Source organism: Pelodiscus sinensis, chromosome 22, assembly GCF_052426305.1.
Source record: "Pelodiscus sinensis isolate ZL-2025 chromosome 22, ASM5242630v1, whole genome shotgun sequence".
Classification (NCBI taxonomy): domain Eukaryota; kingdom Metazoa; phylum Chordata; order Testudines; family Trionychidae; genus Pelodiscus; species Pelodiscus sinensis.
In genome coordinates, this window is record NC_143073.1 from 24,212,753 (window position 1) to 24,238,200 (window position 25,448).

At 56.0% G+C, this 25,448-nt stretch overlaps 1 protein-coding gene and 1 long non-coding RNA gene across 3 annotated transcripts in view; one reads left to right on the forward strand and one right to left on the reverse strand.

Moving 5' to 3' along the window:
* Nucleotides 1-305: 305 nt before the first annotated feature.
* LOC142819582 (guanylate-binding protein 1-like) overlaps nt 306-25,448 on the forward strand; it is a 99,284-nt gene continuing 74,141 nt past the window's right edge. For both annotated transcript variants that reach the window (XM_089772584.1, XM_089772585.1), the window contains exons 1-4: nt 306-433; nt 7,269-7,371; nt 13,386-13,696; nt 19,639-19,920. In XM_089772584.1, coding sequence (XP_089628710.1) covers nt 7,293-7,371; nt 13,386-13,696; nt 19,639-19,920 — 672 coding nt within the window. In that variant the 5' untranslated portion in view covers nt 306-433; nt 7,269-7,292. The remainder of the gene's footprint in view (nt 434-7,268; nt 7,372-13,385; nt 13,697-19,638; nt 19,921-25,448) is intronic.
* Nucleotides 5,757-8,252, reverse strand: LOC142819587 (uncharacterized). Its single transcript, XR_012897468.2, has 3 exons — nt 8,166-8,252; nt 7,251-7,379; nt 5,757-6,232 (listed from the first exon to the last, which is right to left on the reverse strand). It is a non-coding gene; the product is annotated as an uncharacterized LOC142819587 (long non-coding RNA).

A 25,448-nucleotide genomic window follows, 5' to 3' on the forward strand; every position in this document is an offset into this window, starting at 1 on the left:
GAGATGGGGGCAGGGCAGGGTCCGTGGCTGATCTGCTCTGCAGCAGTTGGGTTGGGAATGGAGGAGAGGATGGGGAATGGGAACAGGGAGAAGGAACAAAACTGCCATCCACTCCCCGCCCCACATGCAGTGCCTGAGGGCCCCAGCTTCCCTCTCTCAGCCCCCTTCTCTAGCATCCAGTTCAGCTTCCCTGCCGCCTCTTCCCCCTCCCTAAGCATTGTTCTCTTATTCATGATCTAACGGGCTATTTATGGGACAGAATATTCCTGCTGCTACTTTCACTTTCTAGTCTTGTCTCTATAAAAGAAAGGGGCTTGAAAAGCAGCCAGTCAGAGCCAGGGAGAGGAGCAGAGAGGATCCAGGCAAACAGCCAGGCTGCTGCAGTACTTCAGACTCTGGCAGAACACAGCACCTGCCGCATTTCCCAGGCGAGGTAAGAGATGCTCTTCTGGCCTGTTTCAGACTTGCACAGGCAGCGGAGCCGCAGCGTTAGGCCTCCAGCATTACAAGCTGCCTGCTCCCCACACAGCGCAGCTGGAACGGGAAGCAGAGAATCAGGCAGCAGCGGAGACAGGGGGAGGGGGAGGATGTGAATTACTAAACATAAAGGGCTTGGAAAGATTTGGGAACCTCCGGAGACGGTTCCTGTGCCTGTTTCATTCCCATCGAGATGGTTAGAAGCTGCATTTTTCTTCTGTGCAGTGAAGCCTCAATGCTGCGTTGACTCGCCAGGCAGGGTAACCACTTGGAAGATCACGCAGATGGGTTTGTTCAGAGCTAGCAGGCATTGCAGAGGGACAGGCAGTTCCCAGTCCTTTACCTTCTACCCTGAGCTATTGCCACAGTCACAGCCGGACAAAAGCCAAATAACCCCCCAGAGAGTGTGTGGCTGAATTCCTGTCTCCTGCCCTCCACTAGTGACTCCTTTCTCTGGAAGGCTGCTGGGTTCTGAGCCCCCTCAGCCGCCAGACTCTGCCTTGGCCTCCCTCTTGCCCACAGGTGGCCCCACTGACCAATTCTTCCCCCTCCGGTCAAGCATCCCCACCCCCCCAGCAAGAGGGGAAGGTGGTACCCACGCAGCACCTTAACTGATGCTGCACAGACAGGGCTTTGCTTTCTGGGGCAGAGAGAATGGGGCTCCCAGCATGGATTCCTGGAGACAAAAGAACTCCCCAGCTGTTCCTGTGCCACCAGCTGGGAGAGCAACACCACACTCACTGTCTGATCCATCCCAAGGGCAAACAGCCCCAGACAGGAATGGGTGATTGGGATTCTCCAGGTGCCTTTCAGATGGAATCGATGCTTCCTGAGCAAGGGAATAAGCTGCCCCTTTTTAAGTCTCTGTAGGTGACTCTAGTATACGCTCCATTGTAGAATCAGGATGTATAAAACTCTAGAAGGTTTACCTGGCCTTGCTCAGGTCCATCAGCCACATGAGCTGATTTTTCTTTTAAATCACTGCTCTGGGGTGGGGATGGGGAGAAGAGGCTCAGGGTGCAGGCTGCCCTGGGGAGAGGGGTTACCCCACCCTCTCTCACTACAGTAGCTTGGGGCCAGATGAGAAGCATCTGTCCATGGCTGCTGCAGCTACAGTGGGTGCAGCTTGGAGGGGGGGGGTGCAGACAGACACTCAGACACAAGAACAAACTTTCTGAGGGTATGTCTACACTACCCGGCTAGTTCGAACTAGCAGGGTAATGTAGGCATACCGCACTTGCAAATGAAGCCCGGGATTTGAATTTCCCGGGCTTCATTTGCATAAGCGGGGAGCCGCCATTTTTAAAACCCCGCTGGTTCGAACCCCATGCATTTTTAAAACCCCGCTGGTTCGAACTCCTCGTGAAATGAGGAATAACGGTAGTTCGAACTAGGAAGCCTAGTTCGAACTACCTAGTTCGTGCCCCGTGTAGCCGCGCGGCACGGGGTTCGAACCAGCGGGGTTTTAAAAATGGCGGCTCCCCGCTTATGCAAATGAAGCCCGGGAAATTCAAATCCCGTGCTTCATTTGCAAGTGCGGTAAGCCTACATTACCCTCCTAGTTCGAACTAGGAGGGTAGTGTAGACATACCCTGAAATATACAGCAGAGAGCTGTCTCCTGCTGCCCCAATGGGGTTGTAGCTGTTCCTATCCCCATCTCTAGCCCCTTGCTGCCCCCTGTGGCCATTCTGCAGTATAACTGTCCCTGCTAGCAGACCCCTGTGAAAAACAATCAAATTCCGGCACATCCCATTGTCCTGGCACAAACAAGTGCTAGGAAACTCGTCTGCCAAACTTACAAGGACTCTAAGGATCCCGTGAATTTCTACAGACTTTGGAACTGACCGAGCAGTGTGGTCTGGGAAATGCAAGGGGAGGGAGCAGGGCTGCATCCCTGCCCACATCTCACACCATGACAGCTCTCCAGAGATCTGCCCCTCAGCACGTGCCCTGCTGCCCGATATGCCCCCCCATGGCCCACTCTTCCCAGTGCCTGGCCCCATTCACTGTCTCAGCACACTGCCTGCCCACGGTCATAGCACCAGGCTGCTCCTCTGTGGCGCAGCTCAGCAGAAGGGGGGCAGGCCATGACTGCAGGGGGCGGTGAGATAGCACAGCCAAACCCACTCAGTGCCCTTCGCCAGAGCAGCAGAATCCTCGTCAGCAGCCCACTTGGACAGGGCGGATCTGCTCATCCAACCCTCCGAGAAGCCCGGGAAAGGGCCAGGCTACAGCACCCCCTAGTGGCCACAACTGCCAGGCTGCAGCTCTGGCGCCATATCCATGGGGGGTGGGTAATGCCAACAGCTGGGCCATGCGGGATCCAGTGCATTGAACAGGTTCCAGCTGTGTCTGCGGCCATGCCAGAGCGATGGGGTTTGCCATCTCAGCGATGTACCGGCCAGCCACCCAATTAACCAACTCGCATCGTGTTGATCCACCTAAAATCCCCTTCCCACTTGTCCAGAAGCTCACCCCTCACAGACAAGGGGGTGCGCTACACACACAGCACAGCCCTGCCTGTCCCCTGCCAGCCCTGGGGCTCAGCAGTTACCTCAAAACACAAGGCACATGACCAAGCGATGTGCTATTTTGAAAGAGAACGTCCACACTGATTGAACGCTGTCTCGCATTTATGGCCACCCAGAACCAATTCAGGCAGGGCATTAGGTCAGCAGTTGGTTCCTGGTGCTGCTGCCTAAGGCTAGCTGAGACGTGAGGTTAAAGGGACGACCTGGACAGCTGTTTCTCAGGTTCTGCTGCATGCTTGCCTACGTTTGAGGGACAGCAAAGCATTTGCAGTGTCTGCTCCGGTTGCCCTGCCTCAGGACACCACAGCACACCCTGCCATGGAGCCGGAGCTGCCTCTGGGCATGTGATGGCCCTACCCGGCCATGCTGCAGTTTTTGCAGCACTTTGTGCAGGCTTCCTTCATGGTCCTGCAGGAGTTCGACACCGAGCTCATCATTGAGACCCTCTGCCTGTGAGCAGGAGCAAGGGCCTTGCAAGTGCACCCCACAGCAGAGAGACGGTTCTGGAGGCTGGACACCAGTTCTGACTGGTGGGACTGGCTGGTCATGGAGCGGTGGAACGACCAGCAGTTGGTCCAAAACTTCAGGATGAGGAAGGCCACCTTCATGGAGCTGTGTGCCTGGCTCACCCTGGCCCTCTGACAATGGGACACCCAGATGTGACCCATCATCCCCCTGGAGAAGTGGGTCGCCATCGCCGTCTGAAAACTCACCACCCCTGACAGTTACCAGTTGGTGGGCAACTAGTTCAGCATGGGAAAGTCCACATCAGACCCCTCCTCCTGGAGGTGAGACACTCTTGGGCAGCAGTCCCTGCCGGGGGGGAGGGAATACTGGAAAGGGGACCCTGGGGATAGGGAGGTTTGGGGGTTTGGAGAGTGGGGTGGGGTGGAGTGGGGGAAGCCCCAGCTCTGTGAGTTCTTCAGTCCCACCCTCACACAGCTCTGCAAGGGAGGGGCAGCCCTCATAGGCTGTGGCTCCTGGGATGTTTGTGGGGGAGGGGGATGGCAAGGGCTCAGACACCCCCCCTTTGATTCTCTGTTTTGTGTGTTTCTTTGTCTCCTTCTGCAAGTGGTGAGGGACATCAACTCCACCCTGCTGTGCAGGATCATCTGCCTAGGAGACCTGGACTCTGTTGTGGCTGGTTTTGCCACCCTGGACTTCCCCAACTGCGGGGGAGCCATAGATGGAACCCACATCCCCATCCAGGCCCCAGAACATTGAGCCGCCCAGTACATCAACAGGAAGGGATACTTCTTGATGGTCCTGCAAGCCCTGGTTGACCACCGCAGAGAGTTTATAGGCATTTTTGTTGGGTGGTTGGGGAGGGCACTTGATGCCCTCATTTTCAGAAACTCCAGCCTGTACCAGAAGCTGGAGGCTGACACATTCTTCCTCCAGCATAACTTCAGGGTCAGGGACATGCAGATGCCATGGTGCATCGTGGGGGGATCATAGAATCATAGAATACTAGGACTGGAAGGGGCCTCGAGAGGTCATCGAGTCCAGTCCCCTGCCCTCATGGCAGGACCAAATACTGTCTAGACCATCCCTGATAGACATTGATCTAACCTACTCTTAAATATCTCCAGTGATGGGGATTCCACAACCTCCCTGGGCAATTTATTCCAGTGTTTGACCACCTTGATAGTTAGGAACTTTTTCCTAATGTCCAGCCTAAACCTCCCTTGCTGCAGTTTAAGCCCATTGCTTCTTGTTCTATCCCCAGAGACCAAGATGAACAAGTTTTCTCCCTCCTCCTCATGGCACCCTTTTAGATATCTGAAAACGGCTACCATGTCCCCCTTCAATCTTCTCTTTTCTAAACTAAACAAACCCAGTTCTTTCAGCCTTCCCTCATAGGTCATGTTCTCTAGACCTTTAATCATTCTTGTCGCTCTTCTCTGGACCCTCTCCAATTTCTCCACATCTTTCTTGAAATGAGGTGCCCAAAACTGATCACAATACCTCAACTGAGGCCTAACCAGCGCAGAGTAGCATGGAAGAATGACTCCTCATGTCTTGCTCACAACACACCTGTTAATGCAGCCCAGAATCATGTTTTCATTTTTTGCAACAGCATCACACTGCTGACTCATATTCAGCTTGTGGTCCACTCTAACCCCTAGATCCCTTTCCGCCCTACTCCTTCCCAGACAGTCGCTTCCCATTCTGTATGTGTGAAACTGATTGTTCCTTCCTAAGTGAAGCACTTTGCATTTGTCTTCATTAAACAATAAACAACCTACCCCCTCATGATGTGGCTTATGAAGCCCTATACCAGCCACCTGGACTTGAACAGGGACCATTTCAATGCCCATGGCCTGCATCCAGGCCAAATGCAGCTTCGGCTGCTTGAAGGCGAGGTCCTGATCCGCCTGGTTGTGTGGGAGCACATCACCCAGGTGATTTTGGCCTGTTGTGTTCTGCACAACATCGTGGAGAGCAGGAGGAGACCTTCGTTCCAGGGTGGGTGGCAGAGGCCGGCTGGGAGGGAAGGGCCTTCAAGCAGCCTTGCACAGCTGCCGTCTGCCAGGCCCATCAAGTGGGGGTGCGCATCCGAGAGGACCCCAGAGAGAGTTTATATGAAGGACCCTGGTAACTCTCCTCAAGGCCTCTCCACTAGGGGCCTGTGCCTTGCCCCTCTGCCTTTCCCACAACAACCCCTCCCTTCCCTGTACACTCAATAAAAGCAACAGTCTTGTGTTAAAAAAAATAACTTTGCATTCTTTTTTAATAATAAAAGTAACTGGGGAGGACGGAGGCTGAGAACCTGGATAAGCGGAGAGATGAGGGGGGCTCAGAGCTGGGGCTGGGAGTGGCGCATGGTGCATCTGGAACTTACATCTTGGGTCCAGGGACCTCAGCGACCTCGGGGATGGGGTGGGGACCAGGAACCACAGCGGAATAGGCAGATGAGAGGGCTACAGTGGGGGCAGGCAGGAGGGGGGACAAGGACAGGAGCAGGGACAGGAGCTGGGTGTACCATCATTTCCCGGATGGTAGCACACATGTTGCGTCCCTGCTGCACCAGTTCTGTCCACATTTATTCTGCCATTGGGCGTCACCCCGGACCTTCTGGGCCAGGGTCTGCTGCATATCCTGGAGGATGGCCATGTGCTCCCTCATAAGGTCCTCCTGGACCCTTTGGTGCCTGTGGCTCCCCAGGGTCAGGCAGCTGGCTCGTCTGATGATGAGCCCCCCTCAGTGATGGCTGGTCCGGCTGTGGACAATAAAGAGGGAGAGTTGGTCAGTCATCCCTGCAGAACATGGGGGAGGGAGGATGGGACAATGCACCTTCCAGCCTTCCCCATCTCAGGTGGAATTGGCCCCATGGAGAACCATGGGGGGTTCGTTTGCACCCTTCTCACTGCCTCCCCCCCGTCCCAGCATACAGGACTGGTATAACTGGGTTCAAAGAAGATTTTGGGAAGTTCATAGAATCCTAGAAGTGGCAGGGACCTCGAGAGACATCGAGTCCAGTCCCCTACTCCCATGGCAGGACCCAGCCTGGGTGATGGGTCCATCCGTGGCTGTCAGACATAGTCCTCAGGGATCCCCCCTTTTCTCTCAGTGTCCCTAAGCATCCGACTGCCAGATGCTGAGATGGATCGAGTGAGATTTGCCACTTGTTAATTTTCTCTGACACACCCGGCGTTGGGACCTAGGACCCTGGGCTAGATGGGCCATTGGTCTGAGCCGGCCTGGCCGCTCTTGCAAGGACACTGACTGACTATTGCTCCCCGATGTTCAGTGCCCACTGAACGCCTGGCTCGGACGTGCGCACTGCAGAGTCCAGCCGGGGGCATTTCTGCCTGGAGCTGGTGCTGGGAAGTCAGGTTTGGGGTGACCTGCACATGCCAACTCAGTCCGAGACAGCATGTGCCTGGGTGTGAAATGGCACCTCCAGCATCAGCGGGGGGGGCCCTGGAAGCCACCAGGAGCCAGGACACGAGAGGTGACAGCTCCACTCAGGGTGGCTTTGGGGTGGCAGAGTAAATGACACGTTCACACACAGTGGGAGCTGCAGCTGAAGCATTGGCAGGCTCTGGGAGGTTTTCTGTGGGTCACTCATCAGCCTCCCTTCACGGATTTCCAGCTCCCGGCCGCGTCTCGGGGCGATTTGCTCTGCCGAGTGGCTGAGTTCTTGTCGGGCAATTCTCCCCCTGCTGGTGCCCCCGCCCAGAGATCAGCACCTTGTGCCCCTCACGCCCAGCGCAGCCTTGAGTGCAGGGACTGACCTGCCCCCTCGTCCCCAGGTGGAGCAGGTGCTGCAGGAATTCATGGGCAGCAAGAAGGCAGAAGTATCCTCCATTCTCCAGGCTGACAAAAAGCTGTCAGAGGCAGAAAAGCAGCGGGCAGGTAAGTCTCTGGGGAAGGATTTTAAGCAGGTTTATTTCAGTTTTTCAATCATTTCAATAACAACAACCACCCACCCCAACCCTCCATATGGCAGAGCTATGGCTGGGAATCCATGGTCACCCTGGGCTCAGGGTGTCCCTACAGCGAACACCACGGCCATTGGCAGTCTCCCATTTCCAGGTTGTGCTTTGAGAGCTACAGGGGCTGCTCGGTTGCTCTGCTGAAGCTGTTCCACGTTGTGTCACCTGTCAGGCTGTCTGGGGGTCTCACAGCTGTGAATGCCGGTCTCAGGGAGACTGTCAGACACACGCAGGTGGGGGTGTCATGGCTCCTTCCCCACTCTGGCATGATAAATGCAGAAGTGGGGGCCAGCAAGTGTACCCCAAAGCCTTATCTACCAGGCTTTGGTATAAAACTTCCCCCAAGATCTTAAAAACCTAGATCTTGGGAATAGAACTTCCGCTGCCACCACCCAAATGTTGATAAAGAAATCAGGGGAAAGATCATTTGGGAAATCTTACCCCTAAAATAAAAATCAAGGCACACAATTAACCACTGCCAGGTTAATAAAAAGAAAAGAAAGAACTTTTATTATTACAACAATATTCCTGTTGCAAACATAATGACTAGATAGGGAGGTAACAAAATATACTCATGGAGAAACTCCATGGGCCTAGAACTTAGTTACAAAGAAAAGCCAAAACATCTTTTAAGCAGTGCCAGATCTCAGATCCCATACCCAACCCTTAAAACAATAAAACCTAACGAAACTACCTAAACTTTACCCTACTTACAGAAAATGAAGAATGGTGCCTTGGAGAGAGAGAGAGAGAGAGACATGCTTGTCCCTCTCTGTAGCTGCAGAGAACTCTCTCCCAGAGAGACAAAAGGACAAAGAAAAAAAACCCAAATTCCTTTGTCCCAGTTTGAAAAGTCCCACCTACTTTCCTATTGGTCACTCCACCTGGCTAGGTGTAGTTAACCCCTTAATCCCCAGGCTGCTGGCTAACCCTCATAATCATGACAGGGGGGTCCTAGAGTTCAACTTCCCCATGTCAGTAACAACAGTGCACCCTGGGTCCCTCCCCCAGTCTCACCACAGAGTCACAGGCCGCCCCGAGCCCCCCGTCTGTCTCCACCACCCCCAACTGACGGAACTTAGTGAGAACGGCCCCATCAGCCAAAACTCCCAGCACATCAGTTCTCCCCGTCCCAGCGTCCCGCCCCCGGCCCAGAGCAGTTGGTTCCCCAGAGCCTGCAGCACAGGCAGGCCTGGCAGTGAGTTGGGCAGTGAATGGAGTGAAGGGTGATGAGCTCAGTGGGAAGGAGGGACGATGTGGAAGGTTTAATGCAGGGAAAACGTATTCCCAGGGGAGTCGCAGTTGGGAATCCCAGCAGTAACAGTGATGTAATGAACGGCCAGTTTGCCAAGAGTCTTTACAAACAGTCCAGAGCTGAAGGTCCTTTCTTTAAACCCTGCTGGTAGCCTCTTCGCAGAAAGCTCGCCGACAGCTGCCCTTCCCGCCTGCGACTGCCATTCTTGGCTGGGAGTGAGGCCAGCAGTGTGTGTCTGAGACCGCCGGTCAGCGCCAGACTGGCCACTTGCTTGGAAGTCAGCGCGGTTCTGTTACGCTCTGTCACCAGCTATGGGAGTTCAGTTCCAGGCTACATACATGTCGATGTTCACCCTGTCTTGACACCAAGGGTACGTCTAGACTACATGGCTCCATCGACGGAGCCATGTAGATTTGTTCACTGGGCAAAGGGAAATGAAGCGGCGATTTAAATAATCGCTGCTTAATTTAAATTAAAATGGCTGCCGCACTGTGACGATCAGCTGTTTGGCGGCTCAGTGCTGTAGTTTGGACACTCCACTGTCGACATCAAAGGCATTTGTCAACCTACCCGGTAAACCTCATCCCACGAGGCATAACGGGGAGGTCGACAAATGCCTTTGATGTCGACCGCAGAGCGTCCAGACTACAGCACTGTGCCACCAAAGAGCTGATTGGTACAGCACGGCAGCCATTTTAATTTAAATGAAGTGGCGATTATTTAAATTGCCGTTTCATTTCCCTTTGCCTACAGCCCTAATCTACATGGCTCCCTCGATGGAGCCATGTAGTCTAGACACACCCCAGGAAACAGACAAGTGAGACGGGTGGGAGGAACCACCCCAAGCATGAACTTTAAACACCAAACACCCTTGTACAACTCTTTAGAGCTTTAACTGGTGCGTGTGAGAATGTCATGAGGTCAGAAGAAGACACAGTCCCTTTCACTTGTACCAGGTGGAGGTGAGGGGGAGCTGGCGGTTGAGAAGGAGGCCCCCAAAATTCCCCTGAGCCAGGAAATCGTTCCCTCATGCGATGCAGAGGGTCAGACCCTTGCCCAGGCCTCAAGGGGCTAAACTGAGGCCTGGTCCACACTAGACCAGGGAGGTCAGCCTCAGTTCCACCATCCAGCTGCACAAAATGTGAAGCTGGAGTCGGCTGCCTTAAGCTGAACCCCTGCAGCGTCGACACTGCTGGAGGCTGATGGGGGCAGGTGTGTCCTGCGGCGTGTTGGGCGCTGGCGGGGGCTGCCCTCAGTATTCCATGGAGGGTCTGCACCTGACTTCAGAGGGTTGATCTTCTCCACAGTGCAGATGAGCCCTTAGTGCCCAGCAGCTGCCTGTGCATGACCCTGCCAGGCGCCTCCCAGGCCTCCTGCAAAGCGCTGAGGGAGCAGCCCTGGCCAGGCAGGAGCCAGGGCACTTTGGCTTCCAGTCTCTGGCTCTGTGGCTGGGAGCTCTGACTGGCTCTGGGGGGAACTTGGTGCCCCAGGCTGGCAGGATGGGCTTGGGCATGAAGAGCTCCGTGTTGCTTGCAAGCTTGTCCCAGTACAAGGTGTCACCTCCCCTGCTTTTCATGGCCGGTATCCTGGGCCCAACACTGGAGACTGGTCACTTTGTTCACTGCAGTCTCCTCTCCTCCCATCCCCCACCCGCCCTGCTGCCGTCCTGTGTCAGTTATTAACCCGAACACTTCATTCCCCTTTGTGGCCAAGACCCACGGGGCACAGGCAGGGATTGCTCAGTCAGGGCGAACCACAAAGCACAGTCCCCCAAATGGGGGTTGTTCTGACATTTCTCTGTGTGAAACAAGCCACAAAACAGCATCTGCAATTCCTTCCCGATGAACTAGGAGCGAAAGGGCCGTCCCCTGCAGCAGCCCAGCGCTGAGCTTACACCTACGATGAGGGTGAGTGAAAACCTGGCTCATCCTATAAACATCTCCACCATGGCCAAAGCATCAGGCACTTCCCACCAGAGACAGACTCATTCAGATTTTACCCAGTAACCCAACATCTACTGAGAAAGGAGAGAGAGACTCTTGGTTCAAAGCTCATTGACCATCCAGACGTGACTGAACTCGTAGGTCGGATACACAGCGGCGATGGGGAGGTTGGAGGCACCAATGATTCTGTCAGAATTCGCTTGTAGGCTCAGTCCAATGACCAACATCAGGGATGTTGGGAATAATCCAGGACACTCTGGATGCAGGTGAAAACAAGTGGAGGATTTATTACACCAGCTGATGGAGTGACACGCAGGAGTTACCCTGGTGAACACTGGTTAATTAACACTATACAATAGGTTATATAGTCAGCAGGTAGACGGAGGAAAAATGATTTGATAGGTCTAGCAGCAAGACGAAATGAGCACATAAGCCAATAGAACTACTAAAGATTACATAATATCTCCGCCCATTGCAAAGTAACAACTCATTAAGTAATATACAGGTGGTTATTGTTCAAATGCCAAAACATGTCAGCAAACAGTAATAACATTTAGTCTGCATAGATGATGATGTTTCCATAGCAGGCAGGTATGGCCTTGAGTTGGTGCAGCGCTTGATTCCCAGGCTCATTATCTAGGAATGAAGCAAGACAGTTAAGCACATTTTATGAATGTTATCTTGAGCAAAGTGTGTTACGTTACCAACTGAGGTTCTGTCCGACTGTCTTAGAATGTGGTTGCTATGGTGCCCAGGGTCATCTTACTGCCTGCAGCTCTTATCCTGGCTTCGGTGTTCCCAGGCCTAATCCCAGGATGGAATCATGCTTAGAGGCCTACTAGCACATTTAGGGCTGCCTCAGTTTACCCTACAAGGGAAATGCAGCCGGGATGCAGCCTTTCATCTCAAAAGACCCCAATAAAGTTTAAGGTCTCAATTTAAAAGATCAGGCCCCAGGAGCCCTTTACACAGTTCCTGGGCAGCCTCGTGGCAGCAGGCCGTCCTGGGGTGAACAACCCTAGCCTGGAAGTTGGCCTCCTGTTCCCTAAGCAGCAGGGGTACCTGGCTCCTTGGTTTAACATAAAACAAGCTCAGCGGAGGAAGTGGGTTGTGCCCACAAAAGTTCATGACACCACCTGTCTATTGTTGGTTGGTCTCTGATGTGCTTCAGGACCATTCCTTGTGATTTACGATTTTTTGTTATAACAGACTAACCCAGCTACCCCTGTGAGACCTATAAAGCAATTGCCCATCTCCCACCATTTCCAGGAAGTAGCTGCAGACTTCAGAGGGAATTCCCAGGTCACTGAGATGTTGGCAGGAGCTTTAGATGCAGGGAGAACCGTGTAACCAAACTCTCCTGGCCAGAGAGACGTGAGCACGTCCGATTGGTGCTGCCCCAGGTCTCTCAGGCTGCAGGTCGCCTGTCAGAGCTCTCGTCCACTGGCCAGGCCTGTGTTGGCTGTTTGTAGGTGTCACAGGGAGTCCTACTCTGTGTCTTGTTCAAACCGGGGATCTTCTCCCCCCCAGGCCTACTCACAGTTCAGCAGTATAATCCCGTGTTCCCCCTAGTGTGGGGTTACCAGGGTGTGGGACTAGGGGGGCCCAGGCCCTCCCTCTCCACCTGGCCCAGTTTGGTGGTGTGAGGATGACTCCTACCACCAACTCAGTGGGGAATTACTCAATAACGCTCTAAGCTCACCGGGGTCCTCCTTGGCCCCTGCCCTGGGCTGCTTCCTACCCTTGTACCGTTCCTGCTCCGTTGACTGTCTCCTCCAGGCTGCGCTCCCTCTGGGTGGTGCTCTCACCAAGTTCCCCCATGTTGGATGGGTTGTTGCTTCCCTTGGTCAGGTTCTGTGCTGGCCACTTGGCTGGCTGCTGCTCCTGGGTCAGGGCAGGAGCTCCTTTCCTCGTCCGGTGGGCAGCCCCAACTGATCTGTTCTGTGGGCCTTTATACCCGGGCTGTACTGGGAGCATGCCCAGCAGGGTCATGGGGGAGAGGCGTATTCCACCCAATAGACCCGTTCTATCCCCCCAGATCAGTGCAGGGTTGGCACACCTCGTCACAGCAGGGAAGTGCCCTAACTCCCATTCACACACGGCTCTCGTTTGCCTTTACAGGCTGAATTGGGGCCATGTAACTGTCAGGTGCTTAACGCTTTCCGGCCCGTGTCACCCCCTCTGGGCTCTGCCCGTCTGTCCAGCAGGGGTGGGGTCTGGCTGGGGCTGCCCCAGTCAGTGTGGAAGGTGGGTTTGGTTTGCCGCCACCCCCAGCAGAGGGCCTGTGACCCTCCCGCAGTGACCCGCTGCTGCAGGTGGGAGACAGACGGGAACTTCCCGCCCATCTCTCTCCCTGCGGGGACACGTGGGGTGTCTGGGCTGGGGGCGTGACTGGCAGGAAGGTCCCAGCTCTCCTGCCCTGGCCGGGTCACTTCCCGCTTGCAGGACAAGTCAGTCCTTGGCCAAGTGTAACGTGACCCCTCAGCCTGACCCGGCGTTCTCTGGGGCCCAAAGTGGGGCCCAGTCCGGTCTGTGGGAACCCACCTGCAGCCCGACCTGTGGAGCAGGGGTGGCCATTGTATCGCCATGGAAACTGACCGGCCCCTCCTGTGGAGAGGTAGCTGCCAGGTTAGAATCAGCCCCAGCCCCTGTCTGCCAGGCTGGGCGCTCTCTGCCCCATGCAGACTGCACAGCAGGGGGCTGATGCCACGTTCTTTGCATTTCCCATTTCCACAGCTGCCCAGGTGAGGTTGAAGCAGCTGGAACAGCAGCACAAGGCAGAGGAGGAGAGGAGGAAGCAGCTGGAGCTGCAGATGAGAGACCTAAAACGCAGCCACCAGGAGAACATTCGCCAGATGGAAGCCAAGATGAAGGAGGAGGCTGAAAATCTGAAGCAGGAGTCGGAGAGAGCTCTGCAGAGCAAGCTGAGGGAGCAGGAGAAGCTGCTGGAACAGGGATTCAAAGAGAAAGCCAAGCTGCTGAAAGAGGAGATGGAACAGCTGAAGAAGGAGGCAAAGGAACGGGAGGAGAAGCTGCTGCAAGAATTGGTAAGTTCCTGTGGGGCTGGAGTACACTGACCACACATCCTGATTTTTCTGGACTATCCCGAATTTAAGGACTCTCTCCCAGTGCCCCATCAAGCAGTAAAATGTCTGGGAAAGCCCTGCTGGACATACCACTATTGATGGGAACTCGGACTTGCGGTGACTGAGTCCATTGCTCCTGGCACAGCTCAGCGCAACAGCGACAGTGTCCTCTCTCCTCTCCCCCGCCCCGCCCAGAGCATGTAGGCAACTCCCATTGGAGTTTTGCTGGCTGGGGCAGGCTTCTGGTGGCACGTGGCTCTGGCCGCTCCACCTCCCACTGCCCCCCCACTCACCGTGTGGCCCCTTCATGACCCCCCGTCACTTGGGGTCCCAGTCTGGCCATGCAGCCACCGCCTCCATGTGTGCAGGCTGCTGCTGGGAGGGGGAGGGGGAGCGGTGGCCGGGTTTGAGGGGAAAGGCGCCAAGTCGCTGCTCCTGGACCTCAGCCGTGTGGAACCCAGATGGGGTGTTTCCAACCCCTCAGGTCACGCTCCAGCTCTGTGCCCCCCGGGTGCCGTCACTCCATCTTCCCGTGCCCCTCCCCACTCCACCGGGGGAACAGCAGCGAGCCTGGACTGGCGGGGAAGGTCGGGTTTCTTCACACCCACACCCTGCCCTCTCAGAGGGGAGCCCAACCTGGGGCTGCAGCCCCGTGGCTCTCCTGACAGCCGGGCTGCTCAGGTGGGTCCGTATGTGACAGGCCAGGGGGGCTGACCTGTGACAGGCTGAGACCGGGTGAGGCCTGGCTCAGGCCCAGCCAGCTCCGCCAGGGGCCCCCTTGGGCTGTCCGCAGCAGAGGCCAGGGGTGCGAAGCTCTGCTCTGCCTGCTCCCCGGAGCACAGGGCCCAGAGCGCGCCCAGCGTCTGCAGCGCCTGGTGGCACTTGGAGCCAAACTAACCCTGCACAAACAAACCCCCGGCCGGCTGAGACTCTCGCCAGCCCCGTGAGCCTGTTACCCCTGCAGGAGCATCCACGGCACCACAGGGACCAGAGCTCTGAATGGGATTCCCAGCGGGGGGTTCTGTCCTGATTGGAGGGGCCACGACCGAGCAGTGGTAGCCCTCAGGGCCCCACTTGGGCCTGGCCAGTGTTGTTCAGGGACCTCCTCATCCTCTGTTCCCAGACCTCGCCCTGCCTCTCCGTGCTGCAGGTCTCCTCACACAGCACCAGGCCACCTCTGCCAGCCCTGCCCTGGCCCTGTTCACTTCACAGCTTGGCTTGTGGCTGGAACTGGCAGAGAGGCTGGGCTGCCTGCACCTCTGTGTGATGCATCCTTACCCCACGCAGGGAGCCTGCCCCAGGGAGAAATGGAAACACTTCCCCTCCCGGCTCACTGATCCGATGCCCCCCCTCTGCAGTGCCCCTCCCTGCCGCCCGCACCCCCTGTTTGAGCTCAAGACTCTTGGCTCAGCTCTTAGAGCCGTCACGGCCATGGAAAAACAGGTGGGTACAAGACGGCCTAACCCAGGCCTTAAGTCTGTGCTCCTCTGGCACCATGTAGCCATGGCAACGTTCCCTCGAAGGCCTTTCTCCTCCCAGGAGCAAGAGTTTTCTTAGACCAATGCAAGTGGTCAACAAGGAAGGACATTTCCCTCCAGATTCCCCACCTGGACATCCAGGTGTGACGTAGTGGGCATGCAGTGCACTCTGGGGGTACGTCTAGACTACATGGCTCCGTCGACGGAGCCATGTAAACTATTTTATTCAGCATAGTGAAAGAAGCGGGGATTTAAATAATCCCCGCTTCATTAAAATAAAAATGGCCGCTACGCTGTGCCGACAATCAGCTGATCCGGCATAGCACGGCAGTCTAGACGTGGCGCGGTCGACAGGGGAAGCCTTTGTCGAGTGCTCTGATATGCCTCGTGAAACAAGGTTTACTGGAGTGGTCGACAAAGGCTTCCCTTGTCGACCGCGCCACGTCTAGACTGCTGCACTGTGCCGGATCAGCTGATCGTCGGCACAGCACGATGGCCATTTTTATTTTAATGAAGCGGGGATTATTTAAATCCTCGCTTCTTTGACTATGCCGAATAAAATATTTTACATGGCTCCGTCAATGGAGCCATGTAGTCTAGACGTACCCTTTTTGGGCAGGCCAGGCATTCACTGGTTGCTGCGTTTGGGCTGGGGGAGACCCCTACTGGACTATGACTGCAAGACTGCCCAGCGAGGGAAGGCCACCTGAGATCACGTAGACAAAGACCCAGCTGGGCCTACTTGTTGAGGGCAGGGACTGAACAAAGGAAGTGAGTGTTCGGGGGAAGGAGCTGGGAACCATGATGGGAACGGACTAAGCGGAGGGCTGGGAGTTTAGGGGCCTTGGCACCCCACCCTATGGGGGGTCTACAGTTGCCTGGCCCTCACTCTTTATCTCCACATCATGCCTACTCTGTACTGAATCCTGGAGAATCAATAAACCCTCTCTATTCTACTGGCTGGCAGAGACTCTTAAGCTATGTCTACACTGGTGGGTTCTTGTGGGGTTTTGCGCAAGAACATCTTGTGCAAGGGTTCTTGTGCAATAACTCTTGTGCAAGAACACATCCACACTGCCATGTGCTTTTGCTCAATAGCATCCCTGGCAGTGTGGACGCTCTCTTGCATAAGAAAGCTCTGAAGGCCATTTTAGCCATAAGGTTTTCTTGCACAAGAAACCCCTGCTTGCACGTCCACTGAGCTCATACGCAAGAGGGCTTACACTTGTTAGAAAAGAGTGTAGCTCTTGCGCAAGAAACCCCACGCTTTCCTGTAAATCTTGTGCAAGAGTGGGTGGGCAGTGTGGATGCTCTGCAGAAGAACAGCCATTCTTGCACAAGAACCTGCCAGTGTAGACACAGCCATAGTGTTACAGACAGGGTGCAGGCTCGAGGGGTCCCTGATGGGCCGTCACACCAGGGCAAGACACTTTTCTCTCGAGCAGCCCTCCCTCCCAAGTGCACTGCAGAAGCCTTTCTTCTTCCACGGCCCAGTCACCTGCTATGTGCATTGCCTCCAGCTCCTCTCATTCCCAGAGTACTCAGGAGGCGCATCGTTAACTCTCATTGCACCACCATGGTACAACACATTGGTTCACCAATGTGCATCGGCATCCCATCAAGTTACAGTGACTTTGCTAAGTATCAGACTACCGTGTTAGTCTGCATCTCCAAAAACAAATGTGGCACCTTATAAACGAACAGATTTATTGTAGCATAAACTTTTGTGGGCAAAGACCCACTTCACTTCATCAGATGCATGTAACTTTCCTGATCGTCAGAGAATTCCTGTACCAGAACCAGGGCGAGTCTCTGCAGCCTGACCTTAAATCTCCTAGTGTTGTGTTGAAGATGATGAGACACTGAGATCATGTTGGTGAGCATCCGCAATGAATCCACTAGAGCCACATACACCGCAAAGTGGGAGACATTTCCAGTTTGGACACAACCTCCATGTCTATTGTCCCGTCACATGGAGATCACACTGGTGCCAGATTATTGTGTGCACCTGAAATCACCAGGACTGCTGTTAGTCTGATTGAGTGCCCATGGCTTCTATGTCTGTCCCGCATCCCCCCGTGGATGGACTTTCTATCTGTTCCCTGCCTCAGGCCTCAGTTTCTGAAAGGCCTGATTAACCATATACTGATGTGTGTCTGCTCCTCTACTTGTGTGGGATTCAAATCTAGTCCTCTCCAAATTCACAGCCCCCACCCCACACCCTGTGGCTGCACCTTCATTGCTTGTATTGCCTAAGAACATGGCCTTGTGGTGGCGATCACTCTGCGAGGAAGGGTTCGGCTTTCTGGGCTCTCTCGGCTGAGCCTCCTTTCCCAGTTTCCATAAGGAAACTGTTTCCCTTAGGACATGGCCTCGGTTTATGCTCAACACACTGTGACCCCCAGCTAACCCAATGACGGATGTGTGCTGAGCCACCTGCAGGAGATGGCCCATGCTCCTAGCCCTGCAAGGAGACAGACACGCTGCTGGGCTGGGCAGTGGCCTTGTTCTTTAAAATGCCTTGTGCTCGGACATGTCACATGACCCTCCTCCTCCACTGTGGGCATGACCTGCAGCAGTGCCGCGGATGGGCAGAAGAGGGAGGCTGTGGACACGCCCCCTCTCATTTCCCAGAGGGGTGGGGGAGAGATGGACCATGTGCATGGTCCAGTGGGGATCTTGGCAAAGGTCTCTGTCTTGGCACATTGGGAGAGACACACCAGGCTCTCTCCAGCCGCTATGCGTGTTAGTGACCCAAACTGGACAGACCGTTCCGGCTGAGCCTGGCCAGCACTGGGCCGCAGGGCGCCACCAGCTCCTGTAGCCTCCATGCTGCGCCACCGCGAGGCAACCGGACGCTGTTTCCTTTGTTTGCAATGGCCTCTCGTCACTCCCTCATGGGGGTTCTGCTCCTGCACAGCTGCCTGGCCCTTCCCAGCAGTGCCGCTGCCAAGCCACTCACCCCCGTTCTGTGGGGGGCGCTTGCTACACCCGCCCTATGCACAGCGACTCCCCTTGGCCTTTGGCGGGCAGAGCGCCAGCACAGACGGGTCTGGACGAGCTGGAGAAGGGGACTGGAGACAGCCGGTTACATCCCGCAAAGCGTTTGCAGCCCCCCCCCCCCCCTTGGTGTGCTCTGCGGTTTGATCAGTGACCTCTCTGCACCCCCCTCCGGCATTCACAGGGATGTGAACAGCCCTGGGCCCAGACCAGGTCCCCGTGGATCCCTCCGGAGCTCCCCTTCCACGCTGGCCGTTTCCATGCGGAGTCCCTCCGTGGCTGTGACTGGTTGGGCAGTTACGTCCCCTCTTCATGGCAGTTCTCCTGAGCCCACGAGTCTCCCGCTCACTGGCTGGTTGTTTAATGAATCCAAAGACCATGGTACTCACTGTCTCCCACCCCCACACACTACCACTTCTCACAGATGTCCAGAAATTGCACTGAGCCTGACGCAGGGTGCACCTGCCTCCCTTGCACCATGTGCCTATTGCTCCCCTCCCCTGCCAGACTGACTCACCCCCACATTCCAGTGGCAATATGTGCGACCCACAAATGCAACACTCCCCCTTTCCTTACTCGTATCCCCCGACTACAGTGGCGATGCCTACTCCTGTGTGTCCCAGCCCTTTCCCTCAGTGTGAGCAGAGGCTCAGTGAGTGACGATGCCCCTTTGTGGGTGTCCCTCCAAGCTTCCGGGTGTCCAGATGCACCCAGCCCTGCTCCAGCTGCAGCCCCCTTTGCCCTCAGCACCTGCTGCCACAGTGCGTTTGGCCGGGGGATGTGGCTGCTGCCTCTGTCAGTCCCTCTCCCTCCCCTGCCAGGAGCCAGGGACCCATTCAGGCTGGGGCAGAGAGGAAGTTTCTTGTCTCTCGGAGGGTCTGGAGAGGAGCTGGGGACACAGGACTTGACTCATTCCAGCAGAGAGCTGGACAAATGCCTGAATGTGGGGCTGACAGGTTTCCTTGTGAGGGCAGGGGCAGGGCTCAGCAGCTGGCAATGGCCTTGTGCTCCCAAGGCTCGTGCTTCAAGACTTCATGGAGCCAACAGCAGGGGCCAGGAAGGAATTAACTCTCCTGCGCCCAGGCACTTCTATAAATCCCCTTCCCTTGGTGTAGCAGGGTGGGTGCAGCTACACAGGGAGCACTGGACAGACCTTAGGGGCACTGAGCAGCCTTCTGTCAAAGTCTTGGCCACCTGGGTCTTGCCACTTGCTCAGGGTTCCTTTAAGTGGGCCAGACTGGAAGTTTCCCACTGCATGTATTTGCAACGACCTTGGGAGAGAATCACTTTCCTGTGCCGGTTAGGGGGTGAGTCACTTGCCAGGGTTACCCGGGTGGTGTTACTTTGGGGGCTGAGCTGTGTGCAGTGCCAGGTGCTGGATCGTTGCTCAGAAGTGCTCAGTTGCCTTTCTTTGCATAATTCCAGAGCCAAAAGAGCGCAGAAGAGGAGCACAAGGAGCGCCAGTGGGACAGAGAAGAAAAGGAGTGGCAGCGCAAGTGTGAGGAGCGCCAGTGGGAGAGAGAAGAGAAGGAGAGGCAGCGCCAGTGGGAGCGAGAAGAAAAGGAGAGGCAGCGCCAGTGGGAGAGAGAAGAAAAGGAGAGGCAGCGCCAGCATGAGGAACGCAAGTGGGAGCGAGAAGAAAAGGAGCGTGAGGCAAAGGAGAGGGAAAGGCGATATCAGCATGAGCTCAAGATGTGGAGGCGGAAGGTAGGAGAAGCCTTCCCCGGGTATCTGTCCTGGGGGTGGCATCAGTATCAAACCACTGGCTCACTTGAGGGAGGGGGATCACACAGCTACGGGCCTACATGCTGTTGCTATGGGGAGTTGGTTGAATGGGGGTGGGACAGGGCCTGGGACCTGGTGCGAGGCTCCACTACTGTCTGCGACAAAGACCTGGGGGGTTCTGAGCCTCGTGGGAAGAGAGTTCTGGGGAGTACGAGTGAGGGGAACAAGTTGGTTGCTAAAGTTACACTGAGCTCTGGAGTCTCTAGCAGAAGGTCTTGGGGGGAGGGGGAGTTCAGAAAAACAGGGGCATGGCCTGTGCGGAGGCTGTCACCCAAATTGGGGTTGTTCACAGATCTGGGGAGCTGTCCTGGGCCCTGCATTAATGGGCTTAGAACAATTCTCCAAAGGCTGCTTCTGCCCCAACCCCACCGGCCTGACCGGAAATCCTGGCTGAGAGACAAACGGCCCAGAGAGACAGCCAGGGCGGGGGCGGGGGATACCCGTATGCACAGCCAGCCCGGGATGGACCGGAGTCCTGACAGAGATGGGATGGGAGCATAGGGCCCACGATGGGAACAGGTGGACCAGCCCACCTACAAGCCCCACCCTGGGGAGGGAACAACCTCCTAGCAGCCCTGGGACAGGTGGGGAGAAGGGCTCTGCCGTATGTGACCTGCAGGGTGACTTTGCCCAGGATTGCCCTCTCCACCCGCTGGCCCAGCGCAGGGCTGGTAACGCCACCTGCCACCCAGCCCCCAGAGTTGCCATGTGACCGAATCTCCGGGGGAGAGTCCCACGGTCAGTCCCACGAGAGCATCTAATGTTCATGCCGAGTCGTCCCCTGCTCCGACCAACACGCACGGAGCTGCCCAGAGCACAGGCACCGGGAGAGCCACCGTCCCCAGTGGGCAGCGGGAGGGGCGATACGGGAGACAGTCGCTGCAGGGAGGGATTCTGGGATGGCTGAGCTGACAGTGAAGCCCCAAAGCATGAAACCCCGTCATGAAAACGTGGGTTAATATTTGCGGGGCAAAAGCTTTCACACAACCTAGAGCCAAATTTCTAAACACCCCTGGGAAACCTGCCTCCCCAGTCTCCTAGAGTTCTCTCAGGGGGTCAGGGTGCACATTGCAAAGCAGGTTCCAGTGCATGACGTGTACTTAGATTTTCCAAAAACCAACGCCAAGGTCCCTCACCAAAAGCTCTTAAGCAAAGAAACCAGCCGTGGGGTAAGAGGGAAGCTCCGCTCATGGACTGGTACCTGGTTAAAAGACAGGGAACAAAGGGGAGGAGTCAGTGGTCAGTTTTCAGAATGAAAAAAGGCAACCAGTCTCTGGTTCAGCAACATCCATGCTTCAGGAGGACCACAGAGCCCAGCATAGGGAGGTCTGGCCATGGGGCAGGACCACGGCAGGGGGCTGGTGACGCCATCAGGAGCCAGGGGGCTTGGGCGGGCAGGCGGCACAGCAGGGAGATCTGGCCCAAGAAGCTGGGCAGTAGCAGGGATCCGATAGTGGCCGCGCAGCTCCAGTCCGTCAGTAGTGGGGATAGTGTAAGCTGGAGAGCTCAAGCCCAGGCAGCACCAGAATCCAGGCATCAGAGGGGTGGGTTGGAGCCCTAGCGAGGGGGCGGCGGGGGAGCAGTTTAGCATGGGCCAGGTGGAAAGAGACCCCCTGGTCTGTCAAATGCCCTTGTTTGGAACCCTGCGGGTGCCAGAGCTGAGGGGTCCAGCCTGTCCTGGGCTTGGGAACGACTCAGAAAAGGACCCAGATGACTGGGGGAGGGAACAGCTTTCGTGGGGGAAGGATTAATCCGACTGGGGTGTTTGGGTTCCTAACGAGGCGCTGCAGGGGGGTGTGAGCGGGGGCTGTAAAATCCTGGCGGGGGAGGGGAAAGTGACTGAGGACGAGTCGTTTGCTCCTTCCCATTAAAATAAGAACTAGGAGCCACCAAATGGAACGAATGGGCCGTAAGTTTAGAACAAGCCAAAGGGACCCGCAGTCAGTCTGGGATCCCGCACCAGGGGATGGTGTGAGGCCAAATTGATACAGAGATTGAAAAAAAGAATTCGGTGAGTTCACAGAGAACAGGCCCATGGATGGCGATTGGCCAGGGTGGGCAGGATGGTGCCCCCAACTACCGTCTGTCAGGGGCTGGGGATGGGCGACAGGGAAGGAGTCACCTGATGGTTCCCTGTTCTGTTCCCTTCCCATGGGGCACCTGGCCTTGGCCACTGTGGGCAGACAGGACCCTGGGCGGATGGGCCGTGTGTCTGACCCAGCCTGGCCATTTCTATGACCTCGCAGGAGAACCCGGAGGCGCTGAGCCCTGGCTCCCAGCCTGAGGCACCGACCCTCCCAACCCGATAAGCAGGGCCCAGGCTCATGGTTCTCAGTGGGTCTGTCAGATGAAATCTGAGACCCTCAGTGTCTCAGACCGTGAGAGGCCCCAGCGGGCTGGAGATCCAGACACAGCGCGGGCGCCCTGAGCCCTGGGGCAGAGCTGTGCACAGTGATGTGGGCACAGGCTGGGTGTGTCACTAGCCAGCTCAGGAGTCGTGGTTGCTTCAAGCCCAGCTCAATGCGAGGGGCAGGCCGGGGGCTTTCCTGTGGCCACATGGGGTGACATGGCCTCCGGGCTGTGTCCTACCCTTGGCTGTGTAGCGTGGCCCGGGTCTGACGTGCTGAGCATCCCTCCCCCCTTCACCGCAGGGGGACTCGTGGCTGCTGGGAGATGGGACACGAGGCTTCTCCTGGCCGAGATGGGCTGAGACGTCCCCACGAGGGCGGCTTGTGTGACGGGGCCGGCATTTCTCTGGGGGAGGCCAAGGGAGGGGTCTGTGGGTGTCTGACCTGAGCCCACCCTGCAATGCAGCCTTCATGCTGGGCTCCTGCCACACCCAGGTACCCAAGAGAGTCCCTCCCCTCGCCAGAGAGACGCAGCGGGCGGGTCTGAGCGGAGCCTCCGCGGGGCCTTGCCAGGGGTGCCCACGGAAAGGTCTGTCAGCACCACCGGCCCCACAGCGCCTCAGTCAGCCCCTCTGGGAGACCAACCCTCTCCTGAACTGTGCCTGGCTGGGCTCCCGCTGCCAGGTCTGATCATGCCGGCTGTGTTGAGGGAACCGAGGGGACTGACAGCATCTGCTTTCTTCTTCAAACAAGAAGCAGAATTGCATCCTGTCCTGAGCCGGGCCGGATCTGTGTGGGAGGAGACTGAGGAAACATTCCGACCAGTCCTGGGAGCCTGGGAATGACGCTCACCCAAGTGCCACAACCCGCTGCCCGGCTCTGGGTGTTGCTATAAATAAATTAAAAAATTAATTAATGGAGATTGCCTATTTCCTAGAACTGGAAGGGACCTTGAAAGGTCATCAAGTCCAGTCCCCTGCCTTCACAGCAGGACCAAGTACCATCCCTGACAAATTTTTGCCCCAAATCCCTAAATGGCCTCCACAAGGATTGAACTCACAACCCTGGGTTTAGCAGGCCAGTGCTCAAACCACTGAGCTATCCCTCCCCGGGTGCCACCTGCCTCACCCCACCCCACAGAGGCCCTGGGGTGGGGGCTTTCCCTGCTGGGGGGGGGGTTGCCGGGGAGATTAAAGCTTCCTGAGCACTGAGCCGTTGCCTCTGCAGTTTGTTCCCTGCTGCCCCTCGCGCCGACCCCGCCTGCGGCTCTGAGCAGCTGGGTCCCGCGCCGGCGTCTGGCCTGCTCTGTGCCCAGCTCCAAGGCGGGTGGGGCCCCGGGCCGGCTCCTGACTCTGGGACTGGGGGAGTCTCCTCACTCTCCGGCCTGCGCCCGGCCCCTTGCTGAGGGGCTTTTCCATCCACACCCAGCACAGGCCCCTTCCTCAGCCCTCGGGACACACGCGATCCCCTGGATTGGGGTCTGTGCCCCACGGGCTGCCGGGCACCGGGGGGACGTCCCCAGGGCCATTCCCACCAAGTGCTGCCAGGGGGGTGCAAGGCCCCACGAGAGCTGGGCACCCAGGGGGGTTTCATGAGTGGGGTGACCTCTACAGCTGAGCACCCCAGGGGACAGGGCCTGGGTGGGGGCACCCAAACATCATTTCCAGGAGGGGCCACTGGAAAGGGCTCAGGGGGGAAACTTGCAGAGAGGCTCTAGTGAGCCAGGATGAGGGGCTCAAGCAGCCACCCCTCAGAGGCCACCTCAGCAAGACAGCACAAGTCCCCCCCATCCCCACTGTACGTACCTCAGGGGCTGGGCAGGGGGGAGACAGGATCACATGATGGTTGGGAGCTGTGAGCTTCTAAACAAGGTTTGAAATCTTGAAGTCTTTGTTCATTGATTGAGCCTTAATCAGGTGGTGGAGCTATCAGGAAGGCCAGGGTTTTATAAAGCAATGAATCAGTGACCAGGGAGTTTTGGGGACAGGGACAGCTAAAAAGGGAGTTTCAAGAGGGAGTTGGGAAGGGCGAGAGGTAGACTCACCATTCTTTAAAACATTTAAATTAAACTATAATCAAAACTTCCTCATTTAAATAAAAAAAATATCAATAACCTAGGTAGCTGTAGGGGAGAATGCAGGCAGAAGCCCAGGAGCAGTGTGGGGGCTGTCCTGTTTATTGCGCTCAGTGTAGCATGTATGATTACCTGCCCAGTGGGCAGGTGGCATATGTGTGTGTTCAGTGCAAGGAGCTCCTGGCCCTCAGAGACCACGTATGGGCTTTGGAGGCCAGAGTGGCTGAACTGAAGGAGCTGAGGGAGGCAGAGGTGCATAGCAGAGGCTTTCTGGGACACTGTACGGTCAAACATCCCCTGTGCTGGTAAGGAGAATGAAAGGCTCAGGGAAGGAGAACATTCAACTGGAACAGAGGAAATGATCCCATTGTTGGGACTCGCCTTCCAAAGGATGTTGTGGTCTCCTCTTGCATTAAGTTTACCTCTCCAGGGGAGGGAATTCCAGTCGTTAGGTAAAGGCAAGTGTTAGTAATGGGAGATTTGATCATTAGAAATGTAGATAGCTGGGTTTGTGATGACTGGGAGCACCGTATGGTTATTTGCCTGCCTGGTGTGAAGGTTGTGGATCTCTCAAGACATCTAGACAGACTTATGTGTAGTGCTGGGAGGAGCCGGTGGTCGTGGTAAATGTAGGTACCAGTGACATAGGGAAGGGTAGGAGAGATGTCCTGGAGGCCAAATTTAGGCTTGTAGGAAAGAGACTGAAATCCAGGACCTCTATGGCGGCATTTTCATTAATGCTTCAAGTTCCACTCACGGGCCAGGTAGGCAGACAGAGGTTCAGAGTCTCTATGCGTGGCAATTCTTGTCCTGAGGCAATCAAGGCAATTCTAGATTTAGTCCTGAGTGGAGCGCAGGATCTGGTCCAACAGGACTGCTGGGAAATAGTGACCATAATATAATAACATTTAACATTCCTGTGGTTGGAAGAACACCTCAGCAGCCCAACACTGGCATTTAATTTCAGAAAGGGGAACTATACAAAAATGAGGAGGTTAGTTAAACAGAAATTAAAAGGTACAGTGACT